The following is a 19,885-nucleotide window of genomic DNA, read 5'->3' as shown; positions in this document are numbered from 1 at the left end:
TCAGTCTTCTCTGCAATAATAACAGTTGTACTTACCCACTCATCCATCTGTGGATGTGTCAAATTAATGTTAATACATTTCATTTCTAATGTTGTTCACTTATGAATCTGCGATTTGGGACAGAAACATGTTTACACAGACCATTCATATCCTGTTGTTATTTCAGTTCTCAACAACAAATAAACAAATGCATTATGTAACAAATCAATTCGTGATACCCGTCTCATATCACAGAGAGCAGCAAGGAGAAATTTGGCTAATATTGCACCGCTACATGCTGATTGGAGCTTTTAATGGAGGAAGCAGCATCACCATTTATTAAACTGTCCAAATGCCTGGTGTGTTTTCTCCACACCGTCTGCCGAACGGCCCCAGCCACATTAATAGAAAAGTTTCATTATGAAGGATGGAAGATTCTTATGGAACGCCAGGACTGCCATAATGAATTACTTAAATACACCATTAAATAATTAATTAAATGTGGCAATAATTAATTAAAATGGGAATTAATTAATTAAATACATAGTTATGACACATGTAATTAATTAATTATTGACACATTTAATTAATTATTTATGTATTTCACATTTTAATTAATTATTGACACATTTAATTAATTAATTATTGACACATTTAATTAATTATTTGTGTATTTCACATTTTAATTAATTATTGACACATTTAATTAATTATTTCATGATATATTTATTTATTTCATTTTGGCAGTCCTGGCGCCTGGCTCTCACCATGAAATAATTTTATCTGTCAGCCTCACCCATCAAACTCAGGGGGCGGGGTTAACGCTGATCGACTCAAAACCATTGCTTTGGCCTGGTGGCCATTGTTTTTAGCCCACAACAACCGGCAGAACTGAACTTTGAAAAACCCTGTTTGTGTGTCACCAAAAACAGTTTTAATATTTTTTTAGCCGAGAATGTAGTGGTTTAATCTTCATATGTCTGGTCGGTTTGTCAAGATACAGCCTCTTTGCAAAAGTGCTTCGATGATTTCGGAGATGTCTGGCCAGTCTCACGGCAAAGCGTGGGATAGACCCGCTCGCCTCGCAAGCAATCGAGCTGTTATTACCGCCGACAAAGCGCAGGCCCCGGTACACAGCTGTAATAACCCCCGCTGACACTGACTTATTTTACTGAGGTTATATTTATCGGGGTGTTATTTCCTGATGTTCGTATGTGTCCTACGTGTTTCAGTCGCCAATTCTGAATTATAACTAACATTAAAAACATGTTTAAGGAGGAGGGAGAGCAAATAAATTCGATTAACAGCTGATCTTTGGGTTTCTGTTCAGTAATCAGCGTGACCTGCGTATAAACGCAGAAGAGAGATAACGTTGGTGTTTCCGTCATGTAGTAGCTGCTGGCTTTAACTGTACAAAGGTGGTTCGACACTATGAAACACATACAGACTTCATGATGTTGGGCTAATATTTTTATTGTGAATATTAATCATGAGGGTAAACGGACCTGTACACCACGGAGCAAGATCAGCATCTCCATGACATCTTCAGATCTCTGAGTTAACACAGAGTTTCCCAGCTGACTATCTAACTGTCATCTACGAATATGTCACGGGTCATATCAATATGATTTTACAGAAAAGCATCCTTAATACTGCCAACTATTCCAGAGACGTGAAAATCTACAGCATAAAGAACACAAAAATATAGCAGTCTAACGAAACACTGTAACAGAGATGAACCGTCAGTTTGTCGCAGATCAAAGTGGAATGAAAGTGATTGGTTGAACAGTTCGTGATCTGTGTTATCTGCATTTTCATCAGCGTAAGAGACTCAGCAGCAGATTAGACTAACAGTTATACATTTAATAAATTACCAAATGAATCCACGATCGAACCTGTTCCGACAGTTTGAGTTTGTATTCCCTCAGCTGCAGACTCGCTGCTGTTTAAATGTTTGACAGGAAGATTAGATATAAAGCAAACGTCAAACATAGACTCAGTCTGCGGTCACATTTGATATGAGGCCAGCACGGATATTGGCTGTGTCCTGTTTTAAGATCATACATGTAAAATTGTTGTCTGACCTCCGTCGATCCAGCCGCTCAGAGTCCGTGGTTACCATGGTTACTGCATAAGCAGCTATAATGTAAACATTACGCAGCATGGGTGTTTATGTTTTTCATTGCAAAAGAACTGTCTGAATGGTTAACTGACATTAACTTGGATAAATTATAGTTAAGGAGTATCACAGATAACGCCCATGTGAGCTGCTGAAATAAGTAGGCTATTACTGAAATATACGTGCTATATCATAAACTACAATATAAATAGGGAGGTCCTATTAACATGTTTAGTTTTAAAGGACACCTTCCTGCCTTTAGTCTCATTCATGAGCAGTATTAGTTTTCTTCTAACATCCAGAAGTCTGCACGATGTGTTTCATAGTTTGTAACAAACCTTTTACAGTTAAACATAACATGACCGAAAAAGAAAAGAGAGAGAGAGAGAGAGAGAGAGAGAGAGAGAGAGAAATCACACAAATTATATGTTAAGCTCATTTATTTTTAGTTAAGTAAACTCTAAAAATTCTAACATAGCTGGTGCTTAGAATACAGTTAAATAACTATTAAAAACAGATGATATAATATTTCTGTCCAGGTTGCAGTCTTCATGATGAACACGCTGTTGCAAACTCTGCTCCTCTCGGTGGAAATGCGCCTTCTCTTTCCTCTTTGTATAAAAACATTTTAAAAGTCAGTTTAATCTCAAAATTCACTGTTAAATCCGAAACACACCAGATAAAGAAAAGCGAATAGTTCAGTCTAACACATGTGCCAGTGAACCATTAAACGTCTGTAAAACTATGCAGTTATGAAACGTAACTTTAACCTCAGCCAAACCGATTTGCTCAGTTGTAAATAAAACAGCGAAGTAAACGTGACCCGACAGACAAAACCTGAGTGAATTAAGTCCAGCGTTTAACCACTGAGAGCTAAAACTCAGGTGAGGTTTCAAAGCTGTGTGCAGGTAATTGGACATCAGCTGCCGATAAAGTGGCTTCGCCTACAAAGTGCTCTGTAAGAAAACAAGCTCCAGCAGCTCTGCGCTCGGGAAAAATACTATATTTACTTATGTTGTGCAGAAAAATGCGCTGACATTGCGTTATATCGAGCACCGGCTGCCCAGTTAAACTGTGACTATCACCAGGTAACGTGGGCGTGTTTCTTGAATTAGCAGCAGGTGTTAAACAGCTGACAGGTGAGGAGGAGGATGCATGCAGGTAAACTGAGGGCCTGCTGAGCTGATCGCTGGTGTCGTGAGAAACATGTCAGCTCGTTCTTTATGTTACAGAAGCACAGAGACACAAGACCAGGCGGAAAGAGACGATCGTTCGGTGAAAATGAGAATCTGCGAATGCAACATGTGGAACGCGGAGAGTGGAATATGTAAACAAACCGGTTGACGTAACCCCCCTCGGTGCACTCTGCATGCTGACTGTTAGCAGAGCTACTGAAATCTCTGAAAACATCTGAGCACTTTTGCAAACATGTTCTATGTTGACAACCTGACCAGACATGAAGATTACGGCGCGACATTCGCGGCTAAAACACTGTTAAAAGTGTAGTTGGTGACAGAAAAACGGGGTATTTTAAAACTACACCACCACCATTGCTGCCTGTGATTTGAAACGCATTCTGGGATACCTGGCTGCCTCAAGTCTACAGAAGCGATCGATTATCTAGGATCGACCTGTTTTGACTTACATTGCACGGCAACCAATCAAATGTTAGAGAAGCTGCATGGGCAGCGTTAACCCCGCCCCGTGAGTTTGATGGGTGAGTCTGACAGATAAAATTAATTCATGATGAGAGCCAGGCGCCAGGACTGCCAAAATGAAATAAATAAATATATCATGAAATAATTAATTAAATGTGTCAATAATTAATTAAAATGTGAAATACATAAATAATTAATTAAATGTGTCAATAATTAATTAATTAAATGTGTCAATAATTAATTAAAATATGAAATACATAAATAATTAATTAAATGTGTCAATAATTAATTAATTACATGTGTCATAACTATTTATTTAATTAATTAATTCCCATTTTAATTAATTATTGCCACATTTAATTAATTATTTAATGGTGTATTTAAGTAATTCATTATGGCAGTCCTGGCGTTCCATAGATTCTCACTGTCCTCTAGCATTGCCTTCTAATGACCGCCCACATGGAAATGCTGGATTAATTAGTTTAGGCAGGATAGTTTTGGGGGGGGTGAGCTTTCTGTAAATGACAACAGCGTAATAGCTTGTGAAAAGTTGCTGGATGGATGACAGGCTCAATGCTCCAGTTGAATGAAATTTGACTGGTTAGAATCTTACAATAACGATCTATCTATATATGTCTGTATGCACCTCCTCCTTAACGGGTGGACCAATCTAAAACAAAACTTTGCATGAACATCATCATACAGAGATTATTAACATATATGTTTTTGTTTTTAAAAATCCAGATTCTTTTGACTTTCCTGCTAATTTCAGTATCCCTCTGCAAATGCAATGAATGCCATGTTTTCTGTAACTTCACATCCACCAACAGAATTTTGTTCGAGTCACAGCTAAAACCAGAATGAAGAATTTGACATAACACTGGAGGATTGTGACTAATAATGGCACACTGTGGAAACATACCTTCTCCCAGTGCACGATCTCCCAGGCACCATTCCTCAGTACTGTGATGAGTAAGCAGAGAGATGCGGTAAGTCTTATTAGGTGTCATTAAGACATACTTGCTTCCTGGCAACATAAATACGACACTAAATATAGGGTCAAGTTGTCTACAAGAGAAAAAGGGTTTTGAATACCTTGACATTCCTTTTTGTTGACAACACTGTCAGCATTGTGACGTTTCTGTAAGGAAAAAAGAACAATATCAAGATGACACACATCCTCTGATACATACCATTTAAAAAATAATGATCTGAAAGAAGTCAGAGAACAACACTTGGGGAAAATGGATGAAAATCATGTCTTAGTAAACTACACATATGCAAAAACAAACCCTAATCATACAGTCGTGGATTACAAGTGAATGCTCTAAAATTTGTTGGCAGAAATGTACTGAAGAAGTTGACACTGTCCATATCACAGTCAGAGAGAAGGAGACTGCTATTTACAGTTCCTGCAGAGATATTCACACGAGGACTACAGTACAAAACCTTGTGTCATGCAGTGTTTTACCCAAAGTGACCTAAAGTATAATTGCTGCACCAATAACAAATGCACACAGCTGACATGTGGATATTTGACTCTAAAATGAATAACTATACATTTTGTGCTGCTGATCTGCAACAACCAGCTAATTCTTGAATGTTTTAAAGTAAAGTAATGAATTGATCCTAAAAATATGGGAAAAACATTCAGAGATCAGCTGATGTGAAAAAACAAAACGCCATCAGCTGCTTCACATTCCCGTAGCTTCTCCCTTCGTTCGAAACAAACCATACTGCCTGTGACCACATCAAAGTTCAACTCATCAGCATTACTTCCCTTCTTGTCGGCTGAACAGTCATGCAACATGCTGTGACTTTAACAGCTGATTCCAACAGACAGCTTGTCAGCTAGCATCACGGTGAGTAATAATGTGTTTCTGCATCAATCTCATATAAATGATCACAGTGTTTTAAAATGCAGCTCTAAAAGCAGCCTGTGTCTTACTTAATTAACAAGGAAAACATGTTTACTAGAAGAGGAGGTCTTTTCTCATTTAAGCTAATTTAATTTAAAACTTATTTGAGTCATTTGAGCTACTTTAAAACACCGACAGTAAAGGTGAAGTGAGTCGTGTCACCAGGAACGAAAGGTTTTTCACTTTAGCATCCTACAAAGACTATTGTGTATATCCCCTAGTTTCTTCCCATATGTGTGTTTGTTCAATTTAAAGCGACGTTGTTTTAAAATTCCTGCAACATGCTTGTAGAGTATAATTAAAAAGGCTGCTGTGTCACGTGGCCTTTCACCACCTTCACTGTGCCCAGGAAAAAAAGAATTACTAGTAGAGACCTTTAGAAAGCTCATTCATCATCCCCTGTGCAAGAGCTGTCAGCTAATTTCATTCATCCACACACTATTAGGTCTGGCTGCACAGACCCTCTTCTATTCAGAGACGTGTAGGAGGAGCTGAACTGTATTTGTAGCTACTTCACAACTTACACTGCCGTTTCTCAAATTCACTGTCCTTGCCTCTCTCGCACTTTGTGTCCCCGTGGACATGAAAAAAAGGATCTGCACGGTATTTAGATGATGTGTATAATCATAGTGCAGTAGAAGGCAAGCAGCGCACAGAGGTTATGCGTAAATACTGCAGTATTAGGTCTCTGTAGACTTCAGCCACAGAGGGGAAATACAGAAAGCAGTGAAAGATAAAAGCAGCTACTGCAGTGTTACCTTGATTAACCTGCTAAAGCTGTCTCATTAGGTCAACATGGACCTAATGAGACATTAAGTAGCAGCGAAGGACGTTTAACCACAAGGACAGAAACAAGATTGTCTTTGCTCTTTCAGCTGCTTGTTTTAAGTGACTATGAGAGCAATAGAAAACTATACTACTGTGTAAAACTGCACCACACACTATTGTGAAATACATCATAGCTCAAGTTCAAGGTATTATATTTCTGTTTCTCTACCATTTTTCAGCTAGCCGAAGTACATCCCGAGTCTGCTGCTGCAGAGGAGGCTGCCAGCAACAAGGTAAAGTACGTGCTGTGCAGTGTGTGTCCATAGTGCATGATTCATGAAGTCAGGGGTCGATGTTGCCCTGTCAGGTCAACTTGTGAGGGACAGCGCAGCACAGGGAGCAGACGCGTGCGCAGGTGACCTTCAGCGATAAAGACGGAGTCATCACCGTTCTGTTCCCATGTTTTTCACAACAGGCCAGGACAGAAAGTGCTGCGCTGGTTTCCCTCAGCACGAGATAGCAGCTAATAGTATAGAGAAAACTCTCCGCTGGGACCTGCACAGAGGATCGCATTGCAGGGTCACTGCAATACAGTAAAATGCAACATTCTCTCACTTTGTCTGGAATTGAGCGCATCATGTTACTACACCACAGTACACGTGCGCTGAAGCTTCCAACTTCAACTCGAAAAAGATTCAACCACACAAAACCAACCATTCAAATCAATCTTCCATCCTAAATACATATCAAGCATCTGTTCAACAGCTCAGGCTTGCTTTAGGCAGACCGTTGTTTTGTTTTGTTGCTACTAGCTGCCTTTGTACATGAGCATTCAGTATCTAGGTTAATTGACTGAATGAGTACTCAGGGTGCAGAAGGCACAGCTGTGACCTCTGAAGTGAGTGTGTGTGTATGCACGGAGATGTCCAATCGTGTGTGTGTGTACACATGTTGGGGTGTTTCCTGCTGTGGTCACATAACCATCACTGCCTGATTCATGCTTCAAAGAAAACAGATGACATAAAGCGAAAGACGGTAACAAACTCCTGCAAAGGGGACAGGACTATTTTAATTTGGATTGTGCTCGACGAATTTTATTTACTGAGGCAACTGAACTTCGGTAGGTTGTGTTAGCATATTTTTGGTGCAACATATTAAGGCATGCATGTAGAAAAGCTTTAAAATTTTATGCACAAACTGCATAATACAACATGTTTTAAAAAGCCCCACTACATACACACCTATAGTTTTGTCTGTACTGTCTGGATCGTATGGGGAGCTCCATACGATACCTGATTTGCACATGCTGCTTTAAACCAAATGCAAATTTGGCCTTCAGAAGTATGTTGATTGCCTTTTGATAGTTGCTGACAGCATGATTTTTTTTTAATCAGGGTCTTGCTGATGTGCATTTATTAATTCCTGCATTAATGATGCTTTTCTAGGTCGGGTGGGTGATGGCTCTCAAGCAACGACTGCATACAAATAATGGACGTTAACCACTGTGACTGTGACCCGAGTCACTGGTTTGTGGAATACCATTCTAAAGCCATGCGTTTGGAGTTGTAGTGATTTAAGCCATTTCAATAATACACCTCAGTTTTTAGACTTTATTAAGAAACACTGCTGCACAAAATCAATGAAACACATAAGCATGGCTCTTCGGGCTTTCACTTTAAGAAATAAATAGGTCAAATTACCAAAAATCTACTGCCAGCTCATTAACTGGAAACCAAACTTTTTAAATTGTGGACCTACTGCAAAAAAGTGAGTGTATATGTATGATAGCCCATGGTTTTAGACTTAAAAGTCTAAACTTTACACCCTTTATCTTTGTAATTTCCACATTTCCAAAGCCATGCAGTGGGCCAGACTGGGCCCATGCCAGTGTAATATTCGAAGCCAGTCTTACCAGATCCTCAATGATCTCCTTGACAGCAGCCACCACCAGGATAAAGAGCAGCGGCACCAGAGTGGTCCAGCGACCAGTGGGAGACACATCTGGGATTTGCTAAAAGAGACACAAAAAGAAGAAATTCAGTTGAAGCTCGACTTCTGTGCTCGACTATCGAAAAAGTCACAAAAATTTTGTAGTTGGTTAGATTAGTTAGCAGTCGTTGTAAAAATAGTGGTTTCACTAAATGCTGAAAAAGAACAAACTTTTTATTTAACTGAACTTTCTTGAACGGCGCTGAAAGACATAAAAAGAATTACTGCCAACCAGGAAAGGCACAGCAACCATTTCATCTCAACTTGCTCATTTAGTAATCAGTGATAGCCAAATTTAGTAACTGAAAATAAAAGCTTATCTTGTTCATCTTGTCTCAGCTAGGTGACTCAACAGGAGAAAAAGAACCTTTCAAAACCTTTTGAATTAAATAAATTTTGATCCTTTGCAAGTTTGTTACTCTCTCACACTGGATATGCGCATGTTACAGAAAAAACAGATAGTTGCTGATATCAACATTAGCACCAGAATTCATGTTTTATTAGCCTGGTTTATTGGCTTGACTTATTATTTAACACACTCAAAAGACAAAAGATGCAAATTCTGGGTTACATCCAGCACAAACAACTCTCTTAGTACCTTTATAATTCTCTCATTACCCCTGAATGTTTAATTCTTTTGGCTACCCAAGTCTTTCGAAATTAACAGCCAAACATCAGCATAATTAGAGCCAAGCCGGGCCTCATGAGACAGTCCCTGTTACACCGCTAGAAGGAAACTTGAATGAAATAGATCTCTCGTCTCTCTCATCTGCATAGATGTTTTATTCAAGGTCGCAGCATCGACAGGGCAGGTAACGAAGACTCGCACTGGCTGCTGTTCAAAGCAGCTACTTCAAGGTCACTGGACTGAGTCCTTTCCCATCCTTAGAGCTCTCATTAACAAGGGATAGTCTGTCAGGATGAATATCAGTGAAGACAGAAAATGAGTGCTATTGAGCTTTCCTTTGGTCCACTTTTTTATATCGTTCCTGGTAAGCTTTGAACACCTGAGATATGGATTTCAGCTTCTTTGAATCATGTAGAGATAATTGGCGGTCGAGGCTTTAAGTTCTCAAAAGGGATTAATGTTGTCTTATGCAGCAATCCACTACAAATTTCTCTGGGCAAGAAATCCTTTGTTCTGCTAAATCACAAGCAGTGCCAGCAATGCTGAGATCTGTGGCTACTGTTGGGAAATAATCAAAACATGACCACAGCTGATAATGAGAAAGAAAGTGAAACCCTCTTCCCAGGAGAAGCTCGTTTCTTTAAACAAATTTAATGGCTAAAGATTTCCATATCATCCCTGACCCATTTTCCAGTGTGGCTCTTATTCACTACTTGTGTGTGTAAGTTAAAGCACAACGCAGTTCCTGCACTTCATAGCGGCACAGTGCAGAGTCATCCGAGGCACAGTCCAAACCTGTAGTATCGCTGCACCCCATTCACAAAGCGTGTACACACAAATCTTGTGTTTAAACCTAATAAAACGTACGAAACTTTCACACACAAATTCCTGGTGTATATGAACACAGAACAGTAACAAAACACAATCGGGGGAAAAAAAAGAAATGAAATACTCTACACACAACACAGAGATCACACATCAGTTTTAATGCTTAGTACAGTGAATTTCTCTTACAGTAGCTTAATATTCCAAATCTTGTAATACTAACATTTAAAAGAGTAGGGTCACATTTAAATTCTAAAAAAGCTACATTTGATAACCAAATATACTAACAGCCTCCTTGTTTGTTTGTTTTTTTATGTAATAGTTATGTCAGTAAAACAAATTTTACGTTGTTCTGCAGATTAGTCTATGTGCGGTCGGGGTATTTTGTAACCACAGAACAATGTTATCAAAATGACCAGTTGGTAATGTTGCAACAAGTTTACCAAATTAAACGTTGCCATTACTCAGTGTGTGTATATGCACTTTTGTATTTATTAAAAACAGGCTTGCATTTTTGCTGGATATCACTTACACTCAAATTTCTTGGCAATATCCCAGTTATTGATGTTTCTCCAGTAACTACAGTGAGTTGCTCTTCTTAGCTTAAAAGACCTGGCATTTTCTAATCAACATATCAAACCACTGCTTTTTTCCCCTCTTCTATTTTTCCTTTTTTTTTCCCGCTTGTGAAAATAATAGGTGCAATGCTTTTTTCAACTTCATTATTTTGAAATATAGTGGAAAACAATGGAAGCATGAAAGTATGCAGACAGCTAGCACGAGCCCTATCGATTCTGATTCACTACTATGCTGCTGAGCAGACTTCATGAATCTGATAATAACGTCTAAGAACTTACTTTGTGTACCCCTGTAAGAACATTTCCATGACCACATTAGTGAACGAGGCCTATTGTGATGAGCCTGTAGATAAATCTGTTTTCCTTTTAAAGCAGACACACACAGTATTACATGTATTATTCATGATCAGGATCTATATAAAGTACTGCATCTGCGTGTATGTTTGTGTCAGTGCATATGAAATTACAGACGTGACCGAGAGAAGTGAAGTCTAGGTCATGAAAAACATGGAAAAAAATGAATAAAAAAGTTCAATGGAAAGAAAGGAAACTGATGAGAGGTGATTTAACATTTTAGCTTAACAACAAAAACACCACATCTTACCTGAAGGAGTGCAATGAAGAGGAAAAAGGCATTGGCTGCCCTCCTGAACTGTGAGTAAAGGAATCGAGGAAGGAAGGTGAGGACATTATATTTTGCTGTGCTGAAGACCGGATCAAGTAGAAAACAAGGCCGTGGGTAGAGGGAGCCAACATGGATATGAAAGAGAGACAGAAGACAAAAAAAAACATTGGTTAATTGTAAAAATCCAGTAACTCAGAGAGCATTTGGCAGAATCTGACCAGAGATCACAACTGATCCTGCTACTTTTACCAACAGTAACATCATCACACTAGTTACCCAATTTCAATGGTAGCCATACATGCTAATGCTATAACGACCATACATTTTAGTTGTCGTCTATCCTCTTTCAGGCCTTTTGGTATTGCTGAAATGGCCGGTGCATTCCTTCTTTTACCTTTAAGAACGTACCAGAATGTTGATCTGGCCATTGCTAGAGATTTTGGTATCTCAATAATATGTTTACTTCGTTTTTCTGTCTAATGATGGCGCCCCAGAGTTTCCTTAAAATCACTTTGAAAATTTATTTGAAAATTCCAACGAATAGCTAACAAATCAAGTCCAACTCTAAAAATCTAGCAGGCCTCACCTGGCCATGAAACTGATTGTCACTCAATTGTCCAATTACCTTTGAGCCTCTAAAAACAGGGATCTATGTAAAAAAGTAGCTGTAATTCTTAAACAGATAATATAATACTTTTGTTAAACACTGCGCTTCAGTCACATTGATTGTTTGATTCAAAATGCACTATGTTGATGCTCTAGCTGTACTTGTTGTGAAGCCATATATTTAGATCACCCTGGACATACAATTGCATTCCATTAACCAGCTCCTTGCCCCTCCGCCCACCCATTCTACAAGGTCTTTTGCAATGCAAAGACTTGTCTGGGTTTGTGCGACTGATGAACAGCAGAGCCCAGTGGACTCAGTGATCGTAAAGAATAATTAGGAGGAGGAAGTTAGCTGGCAGTCGGGTCATAAAGACCTCCTGGCAGATCTGAGCCAAGTTGCCTGCACTGCAGCGGAGTTGGTGCTAGGCTGGTGGAGCCATCAGCAGACCCAAAGTCAGGCCTCCAGCAGTCTGATTTACAGCTGTGTTAAAGGGTCAGTCAGAGCAGCCACTTTGGGAGAAGATTTATACCATTGATGTATGCCAAGCCACTGGCAGGGCTTTGCTTACTCACACGCAGACCAAAGCCTTTAGACATACACATGCAGAATATCAGCAAGTACAGTGCAAGGACTGAGCATATGCAGTTCAACATCAGTGATATCATTGTTTCCCTCCTGTTAGTCTGAATCATAGATGACAAGCATATTTTTTGCAATTTCACTTGTAGCACACCCAGAAGCACAATGTAGTCACCGAAAAGCGGACAAGCTTTGAATTGGAGCACAGAAGAATGAAAAAAAATAAACACAGTAACTGTCATCATGCCAGCCTGGTACACACTGCATGTGTCTGGCAAAGCAAGAGAGCAACATAAAGGCATTGTTCTGACAGCAGTACAGAGTGATACCAGCCTCACAGACACAAAGACCCATCAGAACAACTCTTTCTTTCATTCATACTTGGTCTTAGACTGCATATACTTCGTTCAATTTGTGTGAAACTAATTAAAATCTCTGGTAACCTGTAAGTGGGGTTTTGAGCGGGTATTAAGTACAGGGTGGGCCATTTATATGGATACATATAAATGGTTGTTGTGTTGATATCTGGTGAACGCAGTAACCGGGTCATTGCAGCAGATTTCAATGCAAGACACCCTACGAGACCACCCATCTCCCAGGCTACAGTTAGCAAACTGCTTGCTAAGTTTCGTGAAACTGGTTCAGTGTTGGATTTGCCAAAATGTGGACGCAAGAAAACTGTCACTAATGAAGAAACATCAGTGGCTGTCCTAGCTTCATTCAGCAAGAGCCCACAGCATAGCACTCGCCGCATTACACTGGAGAGTGGCATTAGTCGAACATCCCTTCGGCGGATATTAGCTACTCACAAATGGCACCCTTACAAACTGCAGCTACTGCAGCATCTCAACGAGGATGACCCAGATCGGCGCTCAGAATTTGCAGAATGGGCAAAACAAAAATTGGAACAGGACCCTCAGTTCACGCAGAAGATTTTGTTCAGTGATGAGGCAACTTTTATGTGAATGGTGACGTTAACAAACAAAACCACCGCTATTGGTCTGACACTGACCCACATTGTATGGATCCCTCCAAGAGGAACAACAAAAGTGATGGTTTGGTGTGGTATATGGGGTACAACGATAGTGGGTCCATTCTTCATGAATGGAAACTTCAAGGACACTGGATATTTGAAATTGCTACATGATGATGTGTTTCCCTCTTTGTGCACTGAAGCTGGGACGTTACCAGAGTTTTTCCAGCAAGATGGTGCACCACCACATTATGGGTGCCAGGTCCGAGCATTCCTTGATGAACAGTTTCCTGGAAAGTGGATTGGTCGTCGTGGGCCAGTTGAATGGCCCCCAAGGTCTCCCGATCTGACCCCCTTAGACTTTTATCTTTGGGGTCATCTGAAGGCAATTGTCTATGGTGTGAAGATACGAGATGTGCAGCACCTGAAACTACGGATACTGGATGCCTGTGCTGGCATTTCTCCTGCGGTGTTGCTATCAGTGTGTGAAGAGTGGGAGAAGAGGGTTGCATTGACAATCCAACACAGTGGGCAGCACATTGAACACATTTTATAAGTGGTCAGAAACTTGTAAATAACTCATGAAAGAATAAGGTTACGTTGAAACCAAGCACACCATTGTTTTTCTTGTGACATTACCAATAAGTTTAATGTGTCACATGGCCCTCTTCCTATTGAAAAAACAGAAGTTGTATCCAAGATGGCTGACTTCTAAATGGCCACCATGGTCACCACCCATCTTGAGGAGTTTGCCCCCTCACATATACTAATGTGCCACAAACAGGACTTTAATATCACCAACCATTCCCATGTTATTACGGTGTATCCATATAAATGGCCCACCCTGTACAATTCAGTTTTATGGTGTTCCATGTTCACTCACAATGCCACAGCAGCAAGTTACCTGGAGAGCTAACACAGCAAGTTGGAAGCTAAGAGACAAACAGCAGCATTTCGGAGGCATTTCAAAGCCACCCGATTTTCCTTTTTTACCCAAAGTTTAGATGATGAGGCTTTGGTGTCTCTGAAATTCCCCTCTCATTATTCTGACTCAGAGAGACTTGTGAAAAGAGGAGTGAAAGACGTTCGTTTTTTTATGACACATTTGGTAACATAATGTCATCTTCAACTCGATTAATTTTGTCTCACTTCACCTGCATCTGTCAGCACACAAGAAACAAACTATCACAACTCCAAATGACAGCATGCAGTAGTCAAAGCCAAACTCTTAGTATAAAAATCAGAACAGGAAAAAAGCTAGATTTGTACATTCCTACTTCCTTAAAACACAACAAACAGGCTAAAACAACAACTGTACACTGAAACAAAACTGAAACCAAGTTGCTACATTCTGGTACATAGTAAGTAAGTTTTGTTTGTCATGATTATACATAATTACAATCATCATCAGAGGAAACTAAGACTAAAAAGTCAACCAACAAGTCAGACAATGCAAATACAAAGAAGTGGAGCAAGAATATTTTCTGTGTCCCTTTGTTTGTTTGTCTGATTGATTGAGAAAGAAAGAAAGACCCGGGTTTTGCTTGCACACCATATTCTGTTGCGTCCATCCTCGTCATCTAATTTGCTGAATTTCTGTAATTTCAGGGTTTGTTTTTTAAGTAAAAAAGTTGAAAAGGATCAGGTTTACTGCTTAGTGAAATTTTTAAATTGTATTTTACCCATCAATCACACACTTGAGCTACTTTATTAAATATTTTGCCATACATCATACAGCTAAAAGATTACCATGAGTACCTTTAAATTAATACATGGCAAGTCCCTTGGATATTAAACATCTAAGCACTACAGTGTATAGTTATACAGTCTGCCCCTGAGATACAAAGAAAGTGTGGCTGGGGATGCATCATGCTCTCTGTGATTTATTTGCTTCAAACCTTCTGATCTCATGGGGGTAAGCTGCAGAGCATATGCCTAATCATCTCTGGTTACCTTTGTACACAGAGTAACTTCCAATAATACATCTTAATGGATGATTATGGATCCTTCATTTTGTTTCCTGGGAGTAAGCTGAGATCAAGAAGATATGAGAGGAGCACTTCCTTTACTCAATCACAAATCAGTCATTTCCACCAGAGTATAATGTTATTATGAAAACCTATTTAGTTTTTTTAATCTTTGAATAAGATTAGTGTGCTAGTTAAAAGAAAAAAAAAGAGACAGCTAAAAATTTTCAACCATGCCTTTGCCATTTATTTACACATAATATCATGCTTCATTAAAGAGTGCTAATTAATAACAATAGTTGGCTCAAGAAAGCAAGATGAAGATCCTGCAGTATTAAAGAGAAACCAGTCTATGACCAACATTTGGTGACAGTGGAAAGGAAGAACCCCATTTTCACAGGAAGAGACTTCCAGCACACCACTATTTCTTCAAATCTTAGGACACATGGGCTTAAGTTACTTTTCACCACTGCTCGTTGGCAAACACCATAGACTGTATATGAAAGACGAATAATGCTTCTTTGTCTAAAAAGCCAATGAGGAAGTGTCACAAACCTGTATTCACCTTTATAACTAGCACAGGGTGATTCCTGTGAAGTTTGTCTCTTTAAATGTTAGTGGGACTCAACTCACTTGCTCTGTGATCACTTTCTTGATGAGTTCATAGTCTGAACTGCTACTTTCCAAGTCTTACTTAACACAGTGGTATGGTTACTTTTCGTTTTGTTTTTTGTTTTTTGTTTTTTTAAATATAGATTCCCCATTAGCGTAGATTAGAACAGTAAAGCAGGGTATGCTTCAGGGCAGGTATACCTTGTGACTGCCAAGTCACAAGTTAACAAGGCTGTCAATGAATATTAAAATTATAGAAGAATTGTAAAAAATAAATAAATTGTTTTTTAATTCTGAAAGTCCATGTTTGATTATTGAAAAACAGGACAACCAGAAAAAAAGACATCTGAAAATAAGCTGACATCATGGTGACTGTATTGTGTATAGTGAGTGTTTAGCACGTTTAAGCATCATTTACAGTATTGTTTACAGTATATGGCAAGTGCTCATATTGTTTTACTAACACACAAACATAGGCGGGCAACCTAAGGAACAGCCAGCAGATGATTAATGTCTCCTTCTGCATTAAAACCTCTAATGATTGCTACTATGAGCACATTATGGAGTTTTCAGCCATTTGTGTTTCCAGAGACCACAAACAGAAACAAGGTTAACCAGCTGTGGACTCAGACCGGAGAGACCAGATGATGACACTCAATGAATAAGCTTAAAAGCCTAATCCCGACCCTTCAGTTGTAAAATATACACCCTATCTGCATCTTTTTTTTCATGAGTTCATTAAGATCTTTTGTTTACTCTCTGCCTCTGTGGCATCTTGCATTTGAGTCTGACTGAAAACTTTTTCTAAATCCTAACATTCATTCTGTCAGCATTCACGTGTACAAGCTGCATCACAGTTATGACACAGTCTGATCTGGTTTGATGTTATTCTAGATTAAAAGATGCACTCTCTGCCTTTTTCAGAAGTTTACATAACTTTTAACCAGAGAATAACCACACAAGAATTATAGTCAGACATGTGTTGAATTTTAGTTTAAATTCTAAATATCTCAGTGAAGATTGCGTCAAATAAAACTGCTGCAAATGTGTTGACTTTCTTGTCAACAGAAGTTTTCGGCCTTGGGATTCCACAATAGAGTATTTAGGAAAACACCATCAGTGGAACCACACGCTGCCCAGACGCTGTGTCTGACTGCAGGTAATTTATGTAACAATTGATCAGGACATGTGCAAGGTTTTTGGGCTCCTTACCCGTGTTGATATATTTTCATAATTCTTGTATAGCTTTGAGCAACAGCACATTGAGTCCATCCCCCTTTGTTCAGCATTGCTGTCATGCACTGTGATAACCCCTCCCACTCTGCTTATTTTTTTTATCTGCATTTTCTTCCTGGTTTTGTGGTGGATGCGGGTCCAGAGAGCACCACACCTGTAAGCAGCCGACTGATAAAAAAGGAGAGCTAGTGCACTAACTCTCTCACTTTCTTCCCCAGAAACCAGAAGCTCGTGTCTTGGGTCTTGGTTGCTTTGTTCTACCTTTTTTATTTGGCATTCACATATTTACTATACTACTGCTAGTATAGTGATGTGTTCTACATTTCCTTAAAGCAAGTTTCATGTAATTGTACAAATTCTGAGTTATTTAAATTCACCACACTCTGTGTGGTCTTACTTGTCAGCAGATTTGTGACAGCACTGAAGCTGCCTATCCCCTCAGTCCATCAGCATGCAGTGAAACCTTCACTGGTTTTCCAGCTCACACGTTTTTATAAGTAGGTCTCTCTTTCATGTCAGCAAAAACTATTTTTTGAATAAAGTGACTGCAGGAAACAACCTAACATTTTATTCTGAAATGCTTTTTTATAGAACTTTTTTCAGGTTAATAAAATCTCTCCATCTCCTTCTTATATCTAATATATCTTATGTGCATAATAATGAATACATCATTTCTTTAGGATGAGTGCACTCTCAGACAGGATGCTTTGATAATGTTTGACAATACTGTAATATTGTGTATAATGCTACTGCTGCTGGAACCTTGTGGTAATAGATTCATACTACTACCACAAGGTTCCAAGTAGTGTGTCATCATTGCCTGACAGGAGATCATGGAAAAAGAACAACGGAAAATGCCCTTCGTGTACTTGCATTTACAAGTGCTGCTGCTTAGACACTTTAGATAAAGTCAAAAACTGGTTGGACAAAGAACCGTTATGTCTCAATGTCCTCCTCTCTTACATCCTTGAGATGTTCAGTGTCTACACCACATCAGTACCTTTACATTAAAGTATTAGTGAATCGGGGATGGCGATTGACTCATTTTCACAAAACTTCAAATTTTATTTAACAGAACACCAAATATATCAAGAATAAATGCTACTCAGTAAAGAGTAGTTCCTGTAATTGGGTAAGTAAGACAAAATAAGCTACACATACCAAAACAATTAAAGTAATTTGCATGTCTGGGTCACTGTGTGTTTGGACCCATGTCATTGTGTATCTATTCATGTGTCAATTTTTCCTTGTTTTTTCTCAAAAGAGAAAGCAGCATTTCCTGAATGCTCAACAGGAAAATGGTTTGCACAGCCACTCCCGTTTGCCTGTCAACATCTCAGCAATTAATCGCCTTTCCATTACGACCAGATCTGCACGACAAACTGTGCAGCTGAACAAACAATCCACTAAAACCATAACACAGGATGGCAGACCCATGATGCAGATCCATTAGGTAACAGGAGAAATATGTATGTGATGGTGGACAATGGCATATAAGCAGTGGGAAGATGTGTCAAAGACCATGCAACATTGGAGACAGCAACAAATCAGCTCTCTGCTTTTAAAGCCCAAATAAATCTTTCCTAAACCCGGCAAAGACGAACCTTCACAAATACAGAATCAATCTACAAGCTGTTCAATGCTGAGATAATTCCATATTTATTATTATTATTAATATCTAACCTATTTTGACTAAAATATGTCTTGGGTTTATATCATCACTACTATCTTTGAACACTCAGATGGCTCAGAGTTGATGTGACACAACACACATCAGCCACTGCCTTCAGCAAATGTTATTATGTTTGCAGACCGGTCAATAGCAGTAGATAAGACTGAGATTGATTTTAGGCTGATCTATTGATGCAATCTTAAAAGCCATATTTCTTAAACCTCCAGTGCTTTTTACTGTTATTCAAATATCAATCATATGGTACTCCAAGCAGATTTGAATATGTCTTTTGTCTCACTGACGATGGTCTTTATAAGTAATAACAAAACTAAAAGTAATGGAGATATTAATAAAACTAATAAAGTTAAAAAACTAAAATAAAACTTTTGACTGTGAAACTGAGAATCGGCCTCACAGAGTAAAACAAACTGTGCTAATAAAAAATATACCTCATATTTACTGTTGTCTGATTTATGATGTAAACTCATGAAGCTGAGGTAACAATGGGCTCCATCCTAGTTTGCTTCTTTTTATTTACTAATCCAGCTCAGTTTATAGCGGTCTCTGTGTAAGCACGCTGTTCATGAAGCAGGAATGGTAACCGTAATACTCCTCGACAGAGGGAGGCCTGACCCAACAATCTTGACCTTTAAAGCTAAAAGCACTCCACTTCTCCAAGATAAGCAAGAAGATAAACAGGCCAGACTGGGTATATGCACTGATGCAGCATCAGTATTACAAATCTTGCAGGTATCAAATATCATATGACTAAGGGTGCTGTCATGGCTGTACCTGAACTCTCTCTACAGCACAAGAGCAGTGGATCTGTACAGGGTTTCAGCTATGGCCTATTCAGAAGTCATTATTAGAAGTCTGAAAGCAAGATTTTTAGGTAAAGTACCACAGATTAGCCTGCTATATATTCACATCTATGCAGCAGGGTATTGCTGTGTCATTAGATATAATATTGGAATATTGTGTATAATGCTACTGCTGCTGGAACCTTGTGGTAATAGATTCATGCTTTGAAATTAGTAGTGTGTCATCATTGCCTGACAGCAGATCATGGAAAAAGAACAATGAAAAATGCCCTTTGTGTACTTGCATGTACAAGTGCTGCTGCCTGGAAGTTGCAAATGTCAATAAAA

General features: G+C 39.0%; 1 protein-coding gene across 6 annotated transcripts in view; it reads right to left on the bottom strand.

Moving 5' to 3' along the window:
* Positions 1–19,885, bottom strand: part of atp8a1 (ATPase phospholipid transporting 8A1) — a 112,110-nt gene that overhangs the window by 71,849 nt on the left and 20,376 nt on the right. For all 6 annotated transcript variants that reach the window (XM_005467350.4, XM_005467352.4, XM_005467355.4 and 3 more), the window contains exons 3-6: positions 11,068–11,167; positions 8,356–8,454; positions 4,852–4,897; positions 4,679–4,719 (exon numbers count right to left, since the gene is read on the bottom strand). In XM_005467350.4, the coding sequence (XP_005467407.1) occupies positions 4,679–4,719; positions 4,852–4,897; positions 8,356–8,454; positions 11,068–11,167 (286 nt within the window). The remainder of the gene's footprint in view (positions 1–4,678; positions 4,720–4,851; positions 4,898–8,355; positions 8,455–11,067; positions 11,168–19,885) is intronic.

This window comes from Oreochromis niloticus, linkage group LG2 (genome assembly GCF_001858045.2).
Source record: "Oreochromis niloticus isolate F11D_XX linkage group LG2, O_niloticus_UMD_NMBU, whole genome shotgun sequence".
NCBI lineage: Eukaryota > Metazoa > Chordata > Actinopteri > Cichliformes > Cichlidae > Oreochromis > Oreochromis niloticus.
This window is presented reverse-complemented; position numbering and strand designations above follow the sequence as displayed.